General features: G+C 41.4%; 1 protein-coding gene across 1 annotated transcript in view; it reads left to right on the forward strand.

Annotated features, from left to right (window-relative positions):
- Window positions 1–17228, forward strand: part of ABCC4 (ATP binding cassette subfamily C member 4 (PEL blood group)) — a 247657-nt gene that overhangs the window by 63348 nt on the left and 167081 nt on the right. The window contains exons 5-7 of the mRNA XM_072782615.1: window positions 12990–13079; window positions 14278–14441; window positions 15761–15886. Coding sequence (XP_072638716.1) covers window positions 12990–13079; window positions 14278–14441; window positions 15761–15886 — 380 coding nt within the window. The remainder of the gene's footprint in view (window positions 1–12989; window positions 13080–14277; window positions 14442–15760; window positions 15887–17228) is intronic.

The following is a 17228-nucleotide window of genomic DNA, read 5'->3' on the forward strand; positions in this document are numbered from 1 at the left end:
TGATCAGACTATATTGTTGCATTGCTTTTCATAAATCCTTGTTTTCTTCTTCCTAGCTATTGCTTTGGGCAAACTGCTTTAAGATTAATTTTTCTCATCTGTATAGTGAAGGTACCTGATTACATTCCGACTAGGAATGTGCTTCTTTACTCTTCTTGTATCTTCTTTGTGAAATACTTAAGTATTTGACCCCTCTCTTTTTTTCTTACATTGGGGTTTTTGTCTTACTGCATTGTACGAGTTTTGTATATTCAAGATTCTTGTTCTTTGCCAGATGTAGAAATTGCACACATTTTCTTTGAGTCAGTGGCATGCCTTTCTGTGTTTTTTTTTTTTTTTTTTAAGATTTTATTTATTCATGAGAGAGAGAGAGGCAAAGACACAGGCAGAGGGAGAAGCCGGCTCCATGCAGGGAGCCTGACATGGGACTCGATCCCGGGTTCCCAGGACCAGGCTGGGCTGAAGGCGGAGCTAAATTGCTGAGCCACCCGGGCTGCCCATGCCTTTCTGTTTTATTAATAACTTTTGAGGAGTGGAATGTTTTTGTTTTGATGAAGGCCTGTTTATCAGTTTCTTTTATGGTTATTGCTGCTTGTGTTCTATTAGAGAAACCTTTTTCTTTTTTTAAGATTTAATTTACTTACTTATTTAGAAAGAGCCCAAACGGGGGAAGTGTGGGCAGGGAGAGAGAGAGAGAACCCCCAGTAGAGTCCACGCTAAAGGAGGGAGCATGATGTGGAGCCCGATCCTACAACCCTGAGATCATGGCCCCAGATGAAATAAAAGAGTTAGATGTTCAACCGACTGAGCCACCCTGGTGCCCCTCCGAGCTTTTCTTAAATATAGGTCTGCAAGTGATGAATTCCTTTTTTGTTTATCTGAAAATCTGTTTTTTTTTTTCCCGTGTTTCTGAAGGATACGCTGACTGGATATATTGTATTCTGGAATGACAGTTCTCTTTTAGTATGTTAAGATATTGCTTCATTGTCATCTGGTCTTCATAGATTCTGAGAAGTCATTCCTTCTTTGTGTCTTACTTAGCCTTCCTGCATGGTTCTGTTTTCTCTCTGGCAGGTTTAAAAAGATTTTTCTTTTCTCGTTTAATTGACTTTTTTAAGGAGATTGATAATAACCCAAGGTGTGACTCCCCTTGAATTTATACCTTTTGGGGTTTGCAAGAATTTTTTTTAAAAAGCTTTTATTTATTTGTTTGACACAGAGAGAGAGCACAAGCAGGAGGAGGGGGGACAGAGGGAGAGGGAGAAGCAGACTCTCTGGTAAGCAGGGAGCGTGACATGGGGGTGGATTCCTGGAACCTGAGATCATGACCTGAGTTGAGCCAAAGTCAGACACTTAACCTACTGGGCCACCCAGGTGCCCTTTGCTGAGCTTTTTGTTCTTAAATTTGATACTTTCTCTAAAAATTTGGGAAATGATTTGGCCGTTATATCTTTTGAAATATTTTGATCGATTCTCATTTTTTCTGTCTTGGATTCTCATTTTCCATGTATGTCAGGCCATTTGAAAATGTCACCTAGTTCCCTCTTTTCTTAATTTTATTCAATTTTCTCTCTGTTCTTCACATTGGATAGTTTTCTTCTGATCAGTCTGACTATATTCTCTGATAACTTCAAACTGTTACTAAGCCCAACTAGTGGGGGTGGTTTTGTTTTGTACTTTTCAATTATAAAATGTCCACATAGCTCTTTTATTGCAGTTTGTATTTTTCTGCAGAGGATCTGTTTACTCATATTGATAAAGATATGAGTTAGGGGCAGATGGATGTAGGCAGGGTAAGATAAGGGAAAGGCCCAAAGTCTGGCTCCGAGAAATCTGTAGGCTCCCATAAACCCCAAGGACACTGAAAGGCCCAAAGTCAGGCTCCTACCCATCCCAAGAAAACAGAGATAAGACAATAAAAATAGAAAAATAGTAAACCTGGCTCCCTAGCTCCCAAATGTTAGGGAGTATCTTTCTTTGATGGTTACTAAGTAATCACAGAAACTCCCTGGACCACAAAGAAATAAGTCATTAAGGTGTTAGCAATATTCCCTGCTCAAACCAAGATTGCACAAGAATCTCAAGGCTGTGGGCTCCCTGGCTAGGTTCTTAATAAAAGACGGCCACTAAAAGCCCCCAGTGGCAACGCTGTCGGGACCCCTCTCACTCCTGAGAGCTTTCTCTGTGTATCTACTTAATAAACGTGTATCGCTTCGCTCACTCTCCTTTGTCCCCAAGATTCATTTTTTCGACTGTGTGAGACAAGAACCTAGCTCTCCTGTATCAATATTTCTCTAATTCTGTGAACATAAAAATTTAAAAAACCCAATGTTCGGGTCAACTTGGATTTGTTTTTATTTATATATTTGGGGGGGGGTTGTTTTTTATGATGTAGGATACTTTCTTCCTGTGGTTTACATTTTCCTGTTTTTTTTTTTTTTTTGGTTTGTTTATGCATGTCTAAGACTTAAAATTTATTGGACATTATGAATGCTACATTGGAGGTCTGCATTCTTAGAGTCTTTGGAAGAATGTTGAATTTTGTGTTAAAAGGTCATTTCCTGGCTGGTTGCTTTAAGGCTCCATAGGCTTGATTTATACTTTGTTGGCTTACGTTTTTGGGAATTCTAAGATATATTTTCCATGCTTCTCTAACTTGCAAGCTCAGAGTCCTTCCTAGGCCTTGTTATTCATATTTTCCAGGATAAGTCTAGAGCAAATAAATATGCTTTAGAGAAAAGATTCTGAACCTTAGCACTACTGGCATTTAGGTTTGTGCAATTCTTTGTTGGAGGGTGGTGAATGGAGGGGACCCCGTGCATTGTAGGATGCTGAACAGCAGCTGTGACCTCTACCCACTTGATGCCAGTGGCATCTTTCTAGTTGTAACAACCAGTAATGTCTCCAGACATTGACAGATGTCTCCTGGGAGGTGGTGGCAAATTGCTCGAGCTGAGAATTTCTGTTCCAGCGACTGGTCTTTAATTCTAAGGTGTGGTCTTCCTGATGTCTGGGCTGCATGCCAGGCTTGTTAATGATATATTAATAAAGTTTCTCTACTGTGCCCTACAGTGACCTTCCAGTGTCTGTGTTCTGCTTGCTACTCCACGCACCAGCTCCTTGGTGAGCTTTAGGCAGTCTTGACCTGCGTCCCTGTAGCCCATCCCTTAGGTCAGGCCTTGACAGCAGTGTCCCTCCTCACCCTAGGACTTTAGTGATCCTTTCATTTGTTCTCAAGGATGCCAGCTACTGCGGCCAACCACAGCCTGACCTCTGCTTCCTCAGCTCAGTGGCGCTGCTGCACTGTTTGGAAAACTTCCTTCAGCTCCCTGCCACAGTTGAAAAGTGGTCTCCTGGCCCAGAACCAAGACAATGGTAGCGTTTGCCTCTTGAGTGTCTCTATGCTCAGGAATCTGTCTTGCACTACCTGTTGCCTGGACACATAGTTTTGTCCAGTTTTGTGCTTGCTTATTATGTATGGCAAAGGCGGTGGTAGGGTTGGTGCACGATCAGTTTCTCAGCCAATTGTCAGAGCAGCTGTCTGCTCCCTGCTTTTAATAGCTGGGTGTTTATGGGCCTTGCAGCTAGGAGAGCTCTGTGTACACTGCAGGGCAGGGTGAGTGTGTGCAGGAGCTGTTCAGCTTCCTTGCAGATCATGGGTGAGGAGGACTTATGCTAGGCTGCAGGTCAGGCAATTCTGTTGAGTCATCTTTGTGATTAATCAAAACGCACAACCTGGGTGTAATCCCAGACAGACCCACTCCCTCAGAATTAAGAGAAGCCCTGGAAATCTGTGTATTTAATCTGTACCCCAGGGATTCTTAGCAGGAAAACTCAGGAATCACCCTACTAGAGACAGGGTAGGGAAGAATGGTCAGGGCACAGTGGTTGATGTGGAGTCTTCTTGGAAAGTGAATGGACAGCACAACTGTCTGCATTCCTTTCCTCAGGATTGATGCTGAAAACATGGCTGATACTTAATTTAAAAAAATAGAGTTAAATTTTTAATTATATATGTTGCTCTGAAAATGCTTATTTTTTTGTCATTTTAAGATATTTCTGTAGGCTTATACTTTTTGTTTGGTGTCTACCTCCCCCCCCGCCCCCAGTCTTAAGAGTTAATAATTCTTGTTTTATTATATTTTTTTATTTTTTATTTTTTAATTTATTTATGATAGTCACACACACACACACACACACACACACACACAGAGAGAGAGAGAGAGAGAGAGAGAGAGGCAGAAACACAGGCAGAGGGAGAAGCAGGCTCCATGCACCGGGAGCCTGACGTGGGATTCGATCCCGGGTCTCTAGGATCGCACCCTGGGCCAAAGGCAGGCGCTGAACCGCTGCGCCACCCAGGGATCCCTATTAAATTTTTTTAAAGTAATCTGTTCACCCACGGTGGGTCTTGATCTCACAACCCTGAGATCAAGAGTCACAGGCTACTAACTGCACCATCCAGTTTCCACCACCACCCCGCCATGAAAAAAAAAAAAAGTTTTAAAACAGATTTTATTTATTCATGAGAGACACACAGAGAGAGGCAGAGACACATGCAGAGGGAGATGCAGGCTCCCTGCAGGAAGCCCAATATGGGACTCTATCCCAGGACCCTGGGATCACGCCCTGGGCTGAAGGTAGGCGCTCAACCGCTGAGCCACCCAGGCATATCTAAATTAATAAATTTTAAATTTTTGATCACAGTAAAATACACAAAACTTAAAATTGACCACATGTTCGATTTTTGAGTGTACAACCTGTAACCTTAAGGACATTCTGCATCATTGTGCAACCATCAACACTATCCATCTCCAGGACTCTTCATCTTGTAAAGCCTGAAACTGTACCTATTCCAGCAGTTCTTCATCCCCCTCACCCCAACCCCTGGTGACCAGTGTACACCCATCATACTTCCTGTCTCCATGAAACTACCAGGTTAGGTGCCTCATGTGAAAGGAATCAGGCAGTATTTGCCCTTGGGTGCCTACCTTATTTCACTGGGCATAATGTCTTCAAGGTTAACTTAATTTTTTTGAATGGGTGCAGGCTCTACATTTACTCAGTATTCATTGAAAACATTACAGTCCCCCCCCCCCCCCCCCCAACGGTGGCAATACACTTTGAGTTACTTGTGTAGGAAAAGCAAGGCATTTCAGAGAGGACTCTACACAGAACAAGCAGTGATATCTGGATTATATTTTGAAGTCCTTGTCTTTTCCTTTCTCCTCCCTCTGGGACCCATTAGCTGAGCTGACCAGGGTTATTTGTTTGGTATCTCTGCGATCTGATCGGCACCCAGCTGCTATTGGTTCCACATCACTCCCCTGAGTTAGGAGACTGGGGTGATTTGGCACAGTGGCATTTGGTGGAGAGAGCGATGGGTTGCTTTGTGAGAGAGCGTTTTTTTCCTTATGCTCCGGGCACTTTTCTCTTCATTCCTTAGTATGTACTCGTTACAGATATTAAGGCATTGCTGCTTTTAGTAAGTTTGGCTCTAAAAATGAATGCTATGTATATCATGTGTTCGATAGCATTTCTTTGTATCATGTTTTTCTGTACAGATTTACTCATTTTCTCACCAAACCTCAAGCTTGATGTTTAGAAAGGAATGTGTAATTCAGCTTATTATGTGATCTTACTGAAGTATGCACTATTACTTTAGGTGTGCTGCATAACCAACTTCCTTAAGTTCAATACTTTGATAATATAAAACATTAGGAAAGACCGGAAACCCACATTTGTAAAACACTTTCATTTTGACAGTAAAGTTACGCACAGTTGGATGAGTTTGGAGAGGGCATATTGCTTCCCTCTTGTACTCTTGGTATGAAGGAAGGCATGTCATGAGCAAAAGTTAGGAACTGCTTCATAGACAAAAGAGTTCTAAATAGAATTGCCCTACTTATATATAAATATAAGCATATGGCCTTATATATAAATTTTTTAGTATGCATGTGGTTTTTGAGAAGACAGTTTATACTCACACTTTTTATTTTTAAAGTTTTTAGAGACAAAAATAAAAGATATATTGAAAAGTTGATAGCTTTTTATTTTTCTATTGGGGATGTACTTCATCTTTATTTTCTCATTAAGATAGTTTGTCGCCTGACCCTGAAGTGCATATTAGTAACTGTGTATGTATGTGTGTGTGTGTATTTGCTCTCTTTTTTCTCCTTGTCAGTGGGTTTTTCACACTTACCATATTGTTACTTCTTCCTGTCACCCCACCAGCTCACCTTTGCCACAACTGTTCTGTGTTGTTGGTTTCTTTTATCCCCTCTCTTATTTGGGAAACCAGTCACATGGGGCTTCTATTTCAAAGCAAGAAATTGATGATGGAAGGGTCTGAGTAGGGGTGGTGGTGGTTGGTGGGTGTCTATTATTTGGGGATGTGACTGCACTTTGATCATACTATCATCATGAAGCGTTACACATTCAGGGACTCGTGGCCATTAGAGGTGATAAGGTCAAGGAATGTGGAGTCAGTCTGACCTCAGAGGAAATATCACTGGTACCCAAGTGGTTCTTGGGGTCCACATTGTGGCCCTTCTGCTCAGAACTAAAGTCTGTATGTGTCTGTCTTCTTGACTCTCAATAGATCAATAGATGTCTTCAAGGTTAATGGTATAATGAAAAAGAAAAAGTGGCCAACGAAGTTAAAGGAAAGCTAATGGTATCCCTGAATGTAAATGCCACAGCTTGCAGAAAGCTTTCTGTACAGGTGTGCTGGTTGTGTGCTAGCCATGGAAAACCAGACCAAAAAAAAGGGAAAAAAGGCAATGGAGCTATCAGATTATTGATGACAGCAGGTTGTTGATTTTGTATGCGCTTCTGTTTTCATTTTTTTGAATCTCTTCTACAGAGCCCCAGAGGGAATCTGATTAACTTTACGGAGTTGTCACCCATTGTATTCATGGGGATAGAGGGTATTAGGCTGACCTTGTGACCCCATAAAAATGAAGTTTAATGGTTTTAGATCACACAGTCTTGAAAGTAGATGTAGCAGCATTACTAAGCAACTCTAGGCAACAATATTGGGAAAATACAGGCAATTTTCTGCTTCAGGTGAGCTAAACATATTCTTCATATTCGTCTGTTACAGTAATACCCAATGTCCCTGGAAACCACATTATCTGACAGACTCAGCTCTGAGGTAGGGCCATGAACCAGGAAGTAAACCAAAAATAGAAAATAGGTGACATAAGTACTCGGTATTTTGTTCTGAAAATCCTTTAGTTTCTATTCAGAGCCTGTTCACTGTGATTTCACTTAAAATATTATGAGGTTATATCCTAGTTTGGAAACAGTAGTAGGTACTGGTGAAAGGGATAGTTTGACATCCAGGAACAGAATGGAGTTATATTGTATGCAAACCCCCAAAGGCATGGTCATCTGGGGCAGTCTGTGAGAAGCATCCTCCACATGCGCAGTGAGGGTCGTCTTTGAGTAAGAGGCATATTGGTGATGAAAAATCTGCATCATGAAGGTGGTGAACCACAGTTTCTGTTTTTAAGGACTGTTAGAGAAGTGGTATCTATGTGTGCATACTTGGGTTTTGTGTTTCACTTGTACTGAATAAAATAAAGAAGAAACCGTGTATTTTTTATTTTATTTATTTTATTTATTTTTAAAATTTATTTATTTATTTATGATAGTCACAGAGAGAGAGAGAGAGAGAGAGAGAGAGAGAGGCAGAGACATAGGCAGAGGGAGAAGCAGGCTCCATGCACTGGGAGCCCGATGTGGGATTCGATCCTGGGTCTCCAGGATTGCGCCCTGGGCCAAAGGCAGGCGCTAAACCGCTGCGCCACCCAGGGATCCTGAAACCGTTTTTAAATGAAGGACCAGTATTACTTAATTCTTAAAAAATTGATTAAAATTGTTTTGGTTCAGATTGTATATACAGTTCTCTTATTGACCCCAGATGTATTTTCATGCCTTCCCAGAGAAGAACCAACTATAAATGGATATCTAGTCTGATGGGAGTTTGCATAACACCATCAACAGTGTTTTTTTTTTTTTTTTTGATATCAACAGTGTTTTTAATGGCCACATAGATTCTATTATAACATTAATTAGAAATTTGAATTATTTCTCAGTTTTTTATATTAACAGATTTCCATGCAGTGAACTTGACCAAAGCAAAACCTTTGTAGACATCTTTAATCTCTCAGGGTATATATATTTCAAGCCCTTTTTTTTTTTTTTTTTAAGATTTTATTTATTTCAGTGGGAGGATATGTGCAGGGGTGGGGGGAGAGAATCTCAAGCAGACTCCACTCAGTATGGCGTGGTCCCCACCCTTGCCAATATTATAATTCTTATTCCTGCTGAAGTGCTCTTGATTTAATAAAAATACTAATCCTAGGCCTGGTATATACAGTGCAAATATTAGTTTCTTTTGTTTGCTTTTTTTTTTCTTCTTTCATGGTGGAATTAACTTGCTTTCACAGGGAAAATAAACCAAATAATATCCTCTTATAACTTGTCAACTCATGGAAATGTGGAACCAAAACATTAGCAGAAGGATGATGCATTAATTTGTACACTGTTATTCTCTATACCTGACATGAACCAAACATAAATTGTCTACATTAATGAAGAGTGGTAATTTTGCTTCATTAGAAGAAAAAACACCTAGAGTTCTCTGTCAGCCATGAATATGTGCAGCCTATTTTCCCATCTGCAAAATAGGAATAATTCCTTGCTTTGTAAGGTGGTTTCCTATTCAGTTGTATGAGTTGTAGTAATTGTTCAATAAAGGGCAGGCTTTTCAATGATTTTTGCTTATGTACACGAATATGATGAGTCTTTTTTGCCCTCAATGAGCTGATTGTTCCTGGGTGGCAACAGATGTATAATTGATAACACTAGATGCTCTTCTGTAGGTGTGAACAGAGTATATATGTGTTTGTTTCTGTTTCTTTGATCTTAATCTTAGGGAGAATCTTAGACCATCAATTTCATACCTTTCTTTTTCATGTAAAACTTTTAAAGCCAGAAGTTTCTGGTAAGACTTGGTGTAACTATATCCTACAAATTGTGATACGTTATGTTTTTATTTTCATTTATTTAAAAATATTTCTGATTTTCCTTATGAAGTCATCTTTGCCACATGGTTCTGTATGAATATCCTGCTATTTCTCAAATATTTGGAGTTCTGAGAGCTATCTTAGTGATTTCCAATTTAATACTTTTGTAATCAGAGAACATCCTGTCTAACATTTTTATGTTTAGAAAATTACTGAAGGATGCTTGGATAACTCAGTCAGTTAAGCATCTGCCTTCAGCTTAGGTCATAACCTCAGGGTCCCAGGATCAAGCCCTGCATCTAGATCCCTGCTCAGTGAGGAGTCTGCTTCTTCTCTCTTTGCCTGCCACTCCCCCTGTTTGTTCTCTCTCTCTCTCTCTCTCTCTCTCTGTCAAATAAATAAAAATCTTGGAGAAAAAAAAGAGAAATTTATTGAGATTTATTTTATGGTCCCAGCATATAGTGGTCTATGTTTGCAAATATTCACTGTGTACTCGAGAAAACTGTCCTGCAGTTGTTGGGTGTGGTGTTCCATTAATATCACAGTAACATGATTAGTAGTGTGTTTCATATCTTCAGTGTCCTTAAAATTTTTTTGTCTACTTTTTTTTTATTAATTACTGAGAGAGGGATGGGACACCACCTGGGTGGCTCGGCAGTTGAGCATCTGCCTTTGACCTAGGGCATGATCCCAGAGTTCCTGGATCGAGTACCACATCAGGCTCCCTGCATGGAGCCTACTTCTCTCTCTGCCTATATCTCTTTTTCTCTTTGTCTCTCATGAATAAATACATAAAATATTAAAAAAAATTATTGAGAGAGGGATGTTGAAACCTATGATTGTGATGTTTTGTCATTTTTCTCTTTGGTTCTGTTTTTGTCTCATAAATGTTGAATCTCTGATTTGATCCATACACATGTATTTTATTTTATTTTTTCAAAGATTTTATGTATTCATGATTAGGAGAGAGAGAGAGAGGCAGAGGGAGAAGCAGGCTCCATGCAGGGAGCCTGACCTGGGACTCATCCCAGGTCTCCAGGATCATGCCCTGGGGGCTGAAGGCAGTGCTAAACTGCTGAACCACCCTGATCCGAACACATTTAGGAGTAATGAATTGATATTGCTTTTATGAAACATCCCTCTTAATCTCTGGCAGTATTCCTTGTCTTAAAGTCTGTATTGTCTAATACAGCCACACCACATTCACTGTACCTATTGTTTGCATGGTCTATCATTTTTTTGTCCTTTGACTTTCAACCTGTCAGTGTATTTTAAGTTCATTTTTCTTCTATAGCAATTTAGGTATGTCTTTTGTTAATCCCTGGTAACCATCTTTGGCTTTTAATTAGAGTGTTAGTATAAATATTGATCTGATTTGTTTTTGGCTTTTTGCATTGCTATTTTTTTTCTACTTGTTTCTTCTATTTTTCTTGTTTCCATTCCTCACTTTTATTTTGGTGGTATCAGAGTTTTTGGATTCAATTTTGATTCCTTTATTAGCTTTTTTTTTTTTTTTTTAAGATTTTATTTATTTATTCAGAGAGAGGCAGAGACATAGGCAGAGGGAGAAGCCCGCTCCATGCGGGAAGCCCGATATGGGATTCAATCCGGGATCACGCCCTGAGCCAAAGGTAGATGCTCAACAGCTGAGCCACCCAGGTGTCCCTGTATTCTTTCTCCTTGGTCATGGGTCACATATTCTTCGTTGCATGTTTAATAACTGTTTACTATTTTGGATGTTTTAACGGTTAACATTATAGGGACTTTTAGTGAAAGCGTATTTCGTTTTTTTCCTATAAGCAATTCCTGGGAGATTGTTTCAGTAGATCTATCTACTTAGGTGACTACCTACCTTCCTACTTTATGTATCTCTGTATCTATCAGTGGCAGATATTTTCATTTTAAACTCAGTTAAAGTACATGACTCTTACTCTAGAGTATGATCTTTATTACTAAGCCATGGCCCTCCTGGTATCTAAATGGAGTGTCTTAGGTGCTTTTGAAGATCTTGTATCCTGTTTGGATAGAAACTTCGTGCCCTTTTGCATGAACTCTGGAGTCTCCCTTGAGCTCACAGCTGCCCCGAAATCCATTTGCTAACTCAGTACAAAATCTCTGGGGGCCTGCGCTTCTGCTATTCTGGCTTGCAAATTCCAGACATTTCTGCAATTTGGAACAGGTAACTCTTCCTCATTGCCTCAGTGAAAGTGTAGTTCTACTTGGGCAGTAAATGTCTCTGGGCAGAAAGCCAGGCTGGTCATGGGTCTCTGCTCTGGTATTTCCCTTTTCTGGAGGCTTATGGTCGTGCACTGCCTGTGTTCGTGCCTGAAACAGTGGCTTCATAGGTTCCCTCCAGTTTTATAGTTTTACAGTTGAGGGTGAGAGCAAGTCCAGTACTGACTACTCTGATGGCTGGAAGCAGACATCTGGCAGTTTGCTTATAGGCTATGTCTTCCTCATTAATAACATTAATGACATTACACGATTTTTTTTTTTTTTTGCCTAGCTAGAGTATGACTGATTTTTCTCTGACAGATTATTAATTTCTCTGCTGCAGCATTGCTGTTAACCTAGGTAGGTGAACATTGGATCCAGAATCAGTCTTTAGTCCATTGCTACACTTGGTCACATAGCTAATTAAATGACAAGTCATCCTGATGGTTTGCCGAGAAGAACTTTGCCTTTTGCACAAATTGTCGTCGGCACCATCTTGTCACGTGGTTCTCATTGTCAGCTTCAGTGACAGGCTGTGAATGGTGATTCCACATGGGTGCAGAGTTGTCTTTTTTTTTTTTTTTTTTAATGTTTGAGAGAGTGCAGAAAGAATGAGAGCAAGACAGAGCAAGTGAGTGCACGAACATTGGGGATGGACAGAGGGAGAAGGAGTAGAAGGCTCCCCACTGATCAGGGCCCCAGATGCGGGACTCAATTCCAGGACCTTCGGATTACGACCCAAGACAAAGGCAGACACTTAACCAACTGAGCCACCCAGGTGCAACCTCTTGGTGCAGTTGTCTTAAGGTTTTTTGAAAATGATCAGTTTTAGAATCAGTTTTGTGTTCTGTTCTTAGTTTAATTGTTAACGATTAGTTATCAGATACGCACTTCTATAATGTGTTTTCTGCATGAGGGATTCATGTGTATTTGTATGTAAAATTGATTTTAAAAATATTGGGATCCCTGGGTGGCGCAGCGGTTTGGCGCCTGCCTTCGGCCCAGGGCGCGATCCTGGAGACCCGGGATCGAATCCCACGTCGGGCTCCCGGTGCATGGAGCCTGCTTCTCCCTCTGCCTGTGTCTCTGCCTCTCTCTCTCTCTCTCTCTGTGACTATCATAAATAAATAAAAATAAAAAAAAAAATTTATAAAAATATTTTCAGGGGCAGTGGGTGGTTCAAGGGTTGAGCGTCTGCCTTTGGTTCAGGTCGTGATCCTGGAGTCCTGGGATCGAGTTCTGTATCAGGCCCCCCTGTGGGGAGTCTGCTTCTACCTCTGCTTATGTCTCTGCTTCTCTCTCTGGGTCTCTCATGAATAAATAAATCTTAAAAAAAAAAAAAAGAATTAATGACCCTGTCCAGATGTATAGTCTGTCTCCTAAATTTTTTCCTTAGATAGCCTTCCCACTTTCATAGAATGTGGCTCAAAATTACTTGAGTTGACTCCCAAGTATAGATCTTTTTATCCTCTGGGCATGTCCAGATTCATCATAAAATGGGGTGGGAGAGTCTGCTTATACCTCGTGTAGCTCTGTTGTTCCTTGTGGTATGTGGCTGCCACCATTCAAAAGTGTTGAAGCCTGAGCCCAGGTCCTCTAGAGCCCTGCTGTCATGGAACACTGTGCTTGCGGGAAGTCACACAAGACCTTGTAAAAAATATACTCCGTTTTGCTTGTTTTCTAAGTGTGGCATGATATCACTGTAGGAATATAATCTTCTATTCCTTTCTTCTGTTTCAGGCACTTCGCCTTAGTAACATGGCCATGGGGAAGACCACTACCGGCCAGATTGTCAACCTGCTGTCCAATGACGTGAACAAGTTTGACCAGGTAGGCTGCCCCCTTGAGGGATCCTTTTTCATTCCTGACACCTTCCTTGGTTTAACTCGGCATTTCTGATGCCAGTTTTTGGTGTAGAATATAAGATGAGGATACTTTTTATTCAATTTTCATTTCTTCTATGTGCAATTTAGGTATAGCACTACTATGTGTTTTCTGGTGATAGGCATTTTGTGTTCCTAATGTGTTTACAGCATACTTCAACAATGCATGTTTACAGCATACTTCAACAATGCATAAGCAGACAGTTCCTGTCCAGCTTGTTTAAATGTTGCTAATAGTCCTTCATAAGTGGCCTTTCTGGGCACATGTTGTTGGTATTCGTGGCTGAATTACCATTATTATGTTTTGTTTTTTTTTTGTTTTTTTTTAAGATTTTATTCGAGAGAGAGAGAGGCATGCTGAGACATAGGCAGAGGGAGAAGCAGGGAGCCCGATGTGGGACTTGATCCCAGGACCCGGGGATCATGAACTGAGCCAAAGGCAGATGCTCAACCACTGAACCACCTAGGTTCCCCTGCTGGCTGAATTCTTTGGCCTGCTCTATATGATGACATCTTGGTGGGGAGGGATAGTTCTGTGCCCTGTAGAGTGCTATATAGGAAAGCCCCCACCCCCTTTTTTTTTAAAGATTTTATTTATTTAGAGAGAGGGCAGGAGCAGGGAGAGTGGCAGAGAGACAGGGAGAGAGAATCTCAGGCAGACTCCCCACCGAGCATGGAGCCCAATAAAGGAGCCCAACAAGTGGCTGGATCTCATGACCCTGAGATCTTCACCTGAGCCCAAATCAAGAGTACGATGTTTAACTGAGCCATCCAGGTGCTCCATTTTTCTAAAGGATTTCATTCATTCATTCATTCATTCATTCATTCACTTGAGAGCGACAGAGCAGAGGGTTTTTTTTTTTTTTAAGATTTTATTTATTCATGAGAGAGAGAGAGAGAGAGAGAGAGAGAGGCAGAGACACCACAGGGAGAGGGGGAAGCAGGCTCCATGCAGGGAGCCTGATGTGGGACTAGATCCCAGGACCCCAGGATCATGCCCTGGCTGAAGGCAGACGCTACGCTAAACTGCTGAGCCACCCTGTTTAGGTTCCTGTCTTCTTTCAGAGCAGATTGTTTCTGTACTGTGTTCTCACTGGTTTTGTGTTTATGCTGTCTTAAGAAAGCATTATCTCTTCTCTTTTAAGGTGACAGTATTCTTGCACTTTCTGTGGGCAGGACCACTGCAAGCTATTGCAGTGACTGCTTTGCTCTGGATGGAAATAGGAATATCCTGTCTTGCCGGGATGGTAGTTCTAATTATTCTTCTACCCTTGCAAAGCTGCATTGGGAAGTTGTTTTCATCACTCCGGTAAGAGAAACACTGGTTTAAAAAATGGGTAATATGCATTTATTAATATCCATGGTCTGGCCCCTGCTTTTGATGAAAAACAAATGTCTTCTGTGATCTCTCGTTTGTGTTGATTGTATCGGGTCCAGGCTTAGCCATGGAGGCTCCAGCCTTAAGCTGAGGGCTACTCTTGAAACTGAGATAGTGAAGGCATCCACTGGCTCCTCCTGGCTAGCTTTTTGGGCCCTGTGCCTCATTAAGTTGTGTCTTCCAGCAGAATTTACATATGATGAAGTTATTTCAACATATATTAAATGATAGTATAATTTAAGTATCTACTTAGCGGTCCATTTCTGGCTGCATGGTTTTTTAATATATTTTTTTAAAGATTATATTTATTCATGAGAGACACATAGAGGCAGAGACCTAGGCAGAGGTAGAAGTAGGCATCCCTCGGGGAATCTGATTTGGGACTCGATCCCAGGACCCCGGGAATACAACCTGAGCCAAAGGCAGACGCTCAACCACTGAGTCTCCCAGGTGCCCCGGGCAGCGTATATTTTTGTTATGCTTATGTTAGAGGTATTTTCATGTGTGCATGTCTTTTTTTAAATTCAGTGTGACCAATAAATTACAAGCTTCCCAAGGGCAAGGTCAACCTCAATTGTGTCTTTAGATGTCCAGCTGTCCTAGCAGCATATGCGATAGAAAAGTGGCTGGTGATACAGAGTTTGATGATGATGAAGCAGGTTCCAGAGGCTGGAAATGGGTCATTGTCAAGATTTTCAGTTGGATGATGATGAGCTGTTTGAAGCACATCGAGTTTTCTCTTCTGTTTCTTACCTTGTGGTTTTCTCAGCATGGAATTTGCTCTGCGATGGAGAGATGTTCTGTGTCCTTGGAGTCCCATTTCAATGCTACTAGAACTCAGAAGCTTTTCCTGCTCTCTCCTTTGCCCAATTAGAATCAACAGCCCTTTCTTTTCTGCTCCCCAGTACTTCGTTCTACTATACTATACCACAACCAACTGTAGTATTGTTAGATTCACAGGTTATTTGCCTTCCCTACCCAAGCATGACCTCTTGGAGCAGGCGATTTATATCTGACTCTCTTTCGTGTCTTCCTTAGTCCCTATTGCAAGTTTTCTAAGATACTACTTGAATTGGGATGAACTGTTGCCTTCCAAACTGAAGTCTCTTCCATTTGTATTTTGAGTCGAGCCACCTGTGTTGTCTGAGTAGAGGCGCTGGAGGGAATCATTTGATCCCTGGTCGTGGGCTGTGTCTGCTGCTGATAAGGAAAGTGGGGCTGTGGCTCATCTCTCATGTCTGTCCCCTTAGGAGTAAGACTGCAACTTTCACAGATGTCAGGATCAGAACCATGAATGAAGTTATAACTGGCATAAGAATAATAAAAATGTATGCCTGGGAAAAGTCCTTTGCGGATCTTATCACCAATTTGCGAAGGTACGGTTCTCTGTATATTACCCCATGTTTTTTTATTTTTCTGTCTCCTGCTTTTGCTGAAATATTTGAGGAGCCTTAGGAAGTTTTCCCATTAAAATGTGAACTAAAACACTAAACATACCCTGCCCCATGCTATGCAACATATTAATTTGCTCTCCCATTTACCATTTTCTTTATTATTATTATTATTATCTTTAAAGATTTTATTTATTCATGAGAGACAGAGGCAGAGATACAGGCAGAGGCAGAAGCAGGCTCCCTGCAGGAAGCCCGATGCGGGACTTAATCCCAGGACTCCAGGATCAGGACCTGAGCCAAGGCAGACGCTCAACTAATGACCCACCGAGGTGTCCCACCATCTACTTCCTTTCTTTTCTCTTTCTTTAAAAAGAGCTTTTATTTATTTATCTGAGAGAGAGCATGAGAGAGGCTTCTCCCTGGGGCATAGGGAGAAGCAGACTCCCCTCTGAGCAGGGAGCCCAATGTGGGGCTCAATTCCTGGACCCTTGTATCATAATCTGAGCCAAAAGAAGACCCTTATCCAACTGAGTCAACCAGGGGCACCCCCCACCCCCATTTAGGTATCTTCTTAAAGAGAGCGTGTTTCTACTACAAAAATGAAATTCCACGTATTTCTTCCTGAATTCCAAACAGTAACGATATTATTTGCTAATATGACAGTGGCATTGAAACTATAATTTATGTGAGCATTGCAAGAAGACGAAGATTGTAGAGATTGGGCCAGACTATACCTCAGTTTTATTTGTGCCAAACAGAAACAGAGCCATGAGAATAGCCCCATGCCTTTGCTCAGTTCTGCATGTACTTTGTAGGTGCATCTCCCTCTACATCAAATGCACTCAGCTTTGCATCTTCTCTGGTCCCCAGCAAGCCCGACTAATTTAGCTCACTTTCTGCGCCCCCCCCCCAATCTCACTGCCTGGCTCCAGTCATCAGTCATGTGCATCTTCCCCGACTACACTGCTCTGAGGGAGGCACCTCTTTGTGCATCCATGCTGGCTGTTTCTGTCCGATGCACACATTTTCTCTTCCCCCCTATGAATCATGAGCTCTTAGGGGGGACAGGCTATGTGCCCATCTGTGTCCTCAGCAAGGTGATCAACACAAGACTTCTGTCATTTGATGCCTGCCTGTTGAATGAACATTCATACCTGGTCTGAGTGACCCAGGCAGTTTTACAGAGTGACATTAAGCCTCCATTTAGTTGAGGTGAGCGACATTGGCATTTAGCCCTGGAGCCTGTGCTGTAAGATAATTCCATAAAATGGGAAAGTGATTTGTCTTAATCCTGTTCTCTACCTGGAAATGGAGCCACATGCAA

This window comes from Canis lupus, chromosome 17 (genome assembly GCF_048164855.1).
Source record: "Canis lupus baileyi chromosome 17, mCanLup2.hap1, whole genome shotgun sequence".
Lineage (NCBI taxonomy): Eukaryota > Metazoa > Chordata > Mammalia > Carnivora > Canidae > Canis > Canis lupus.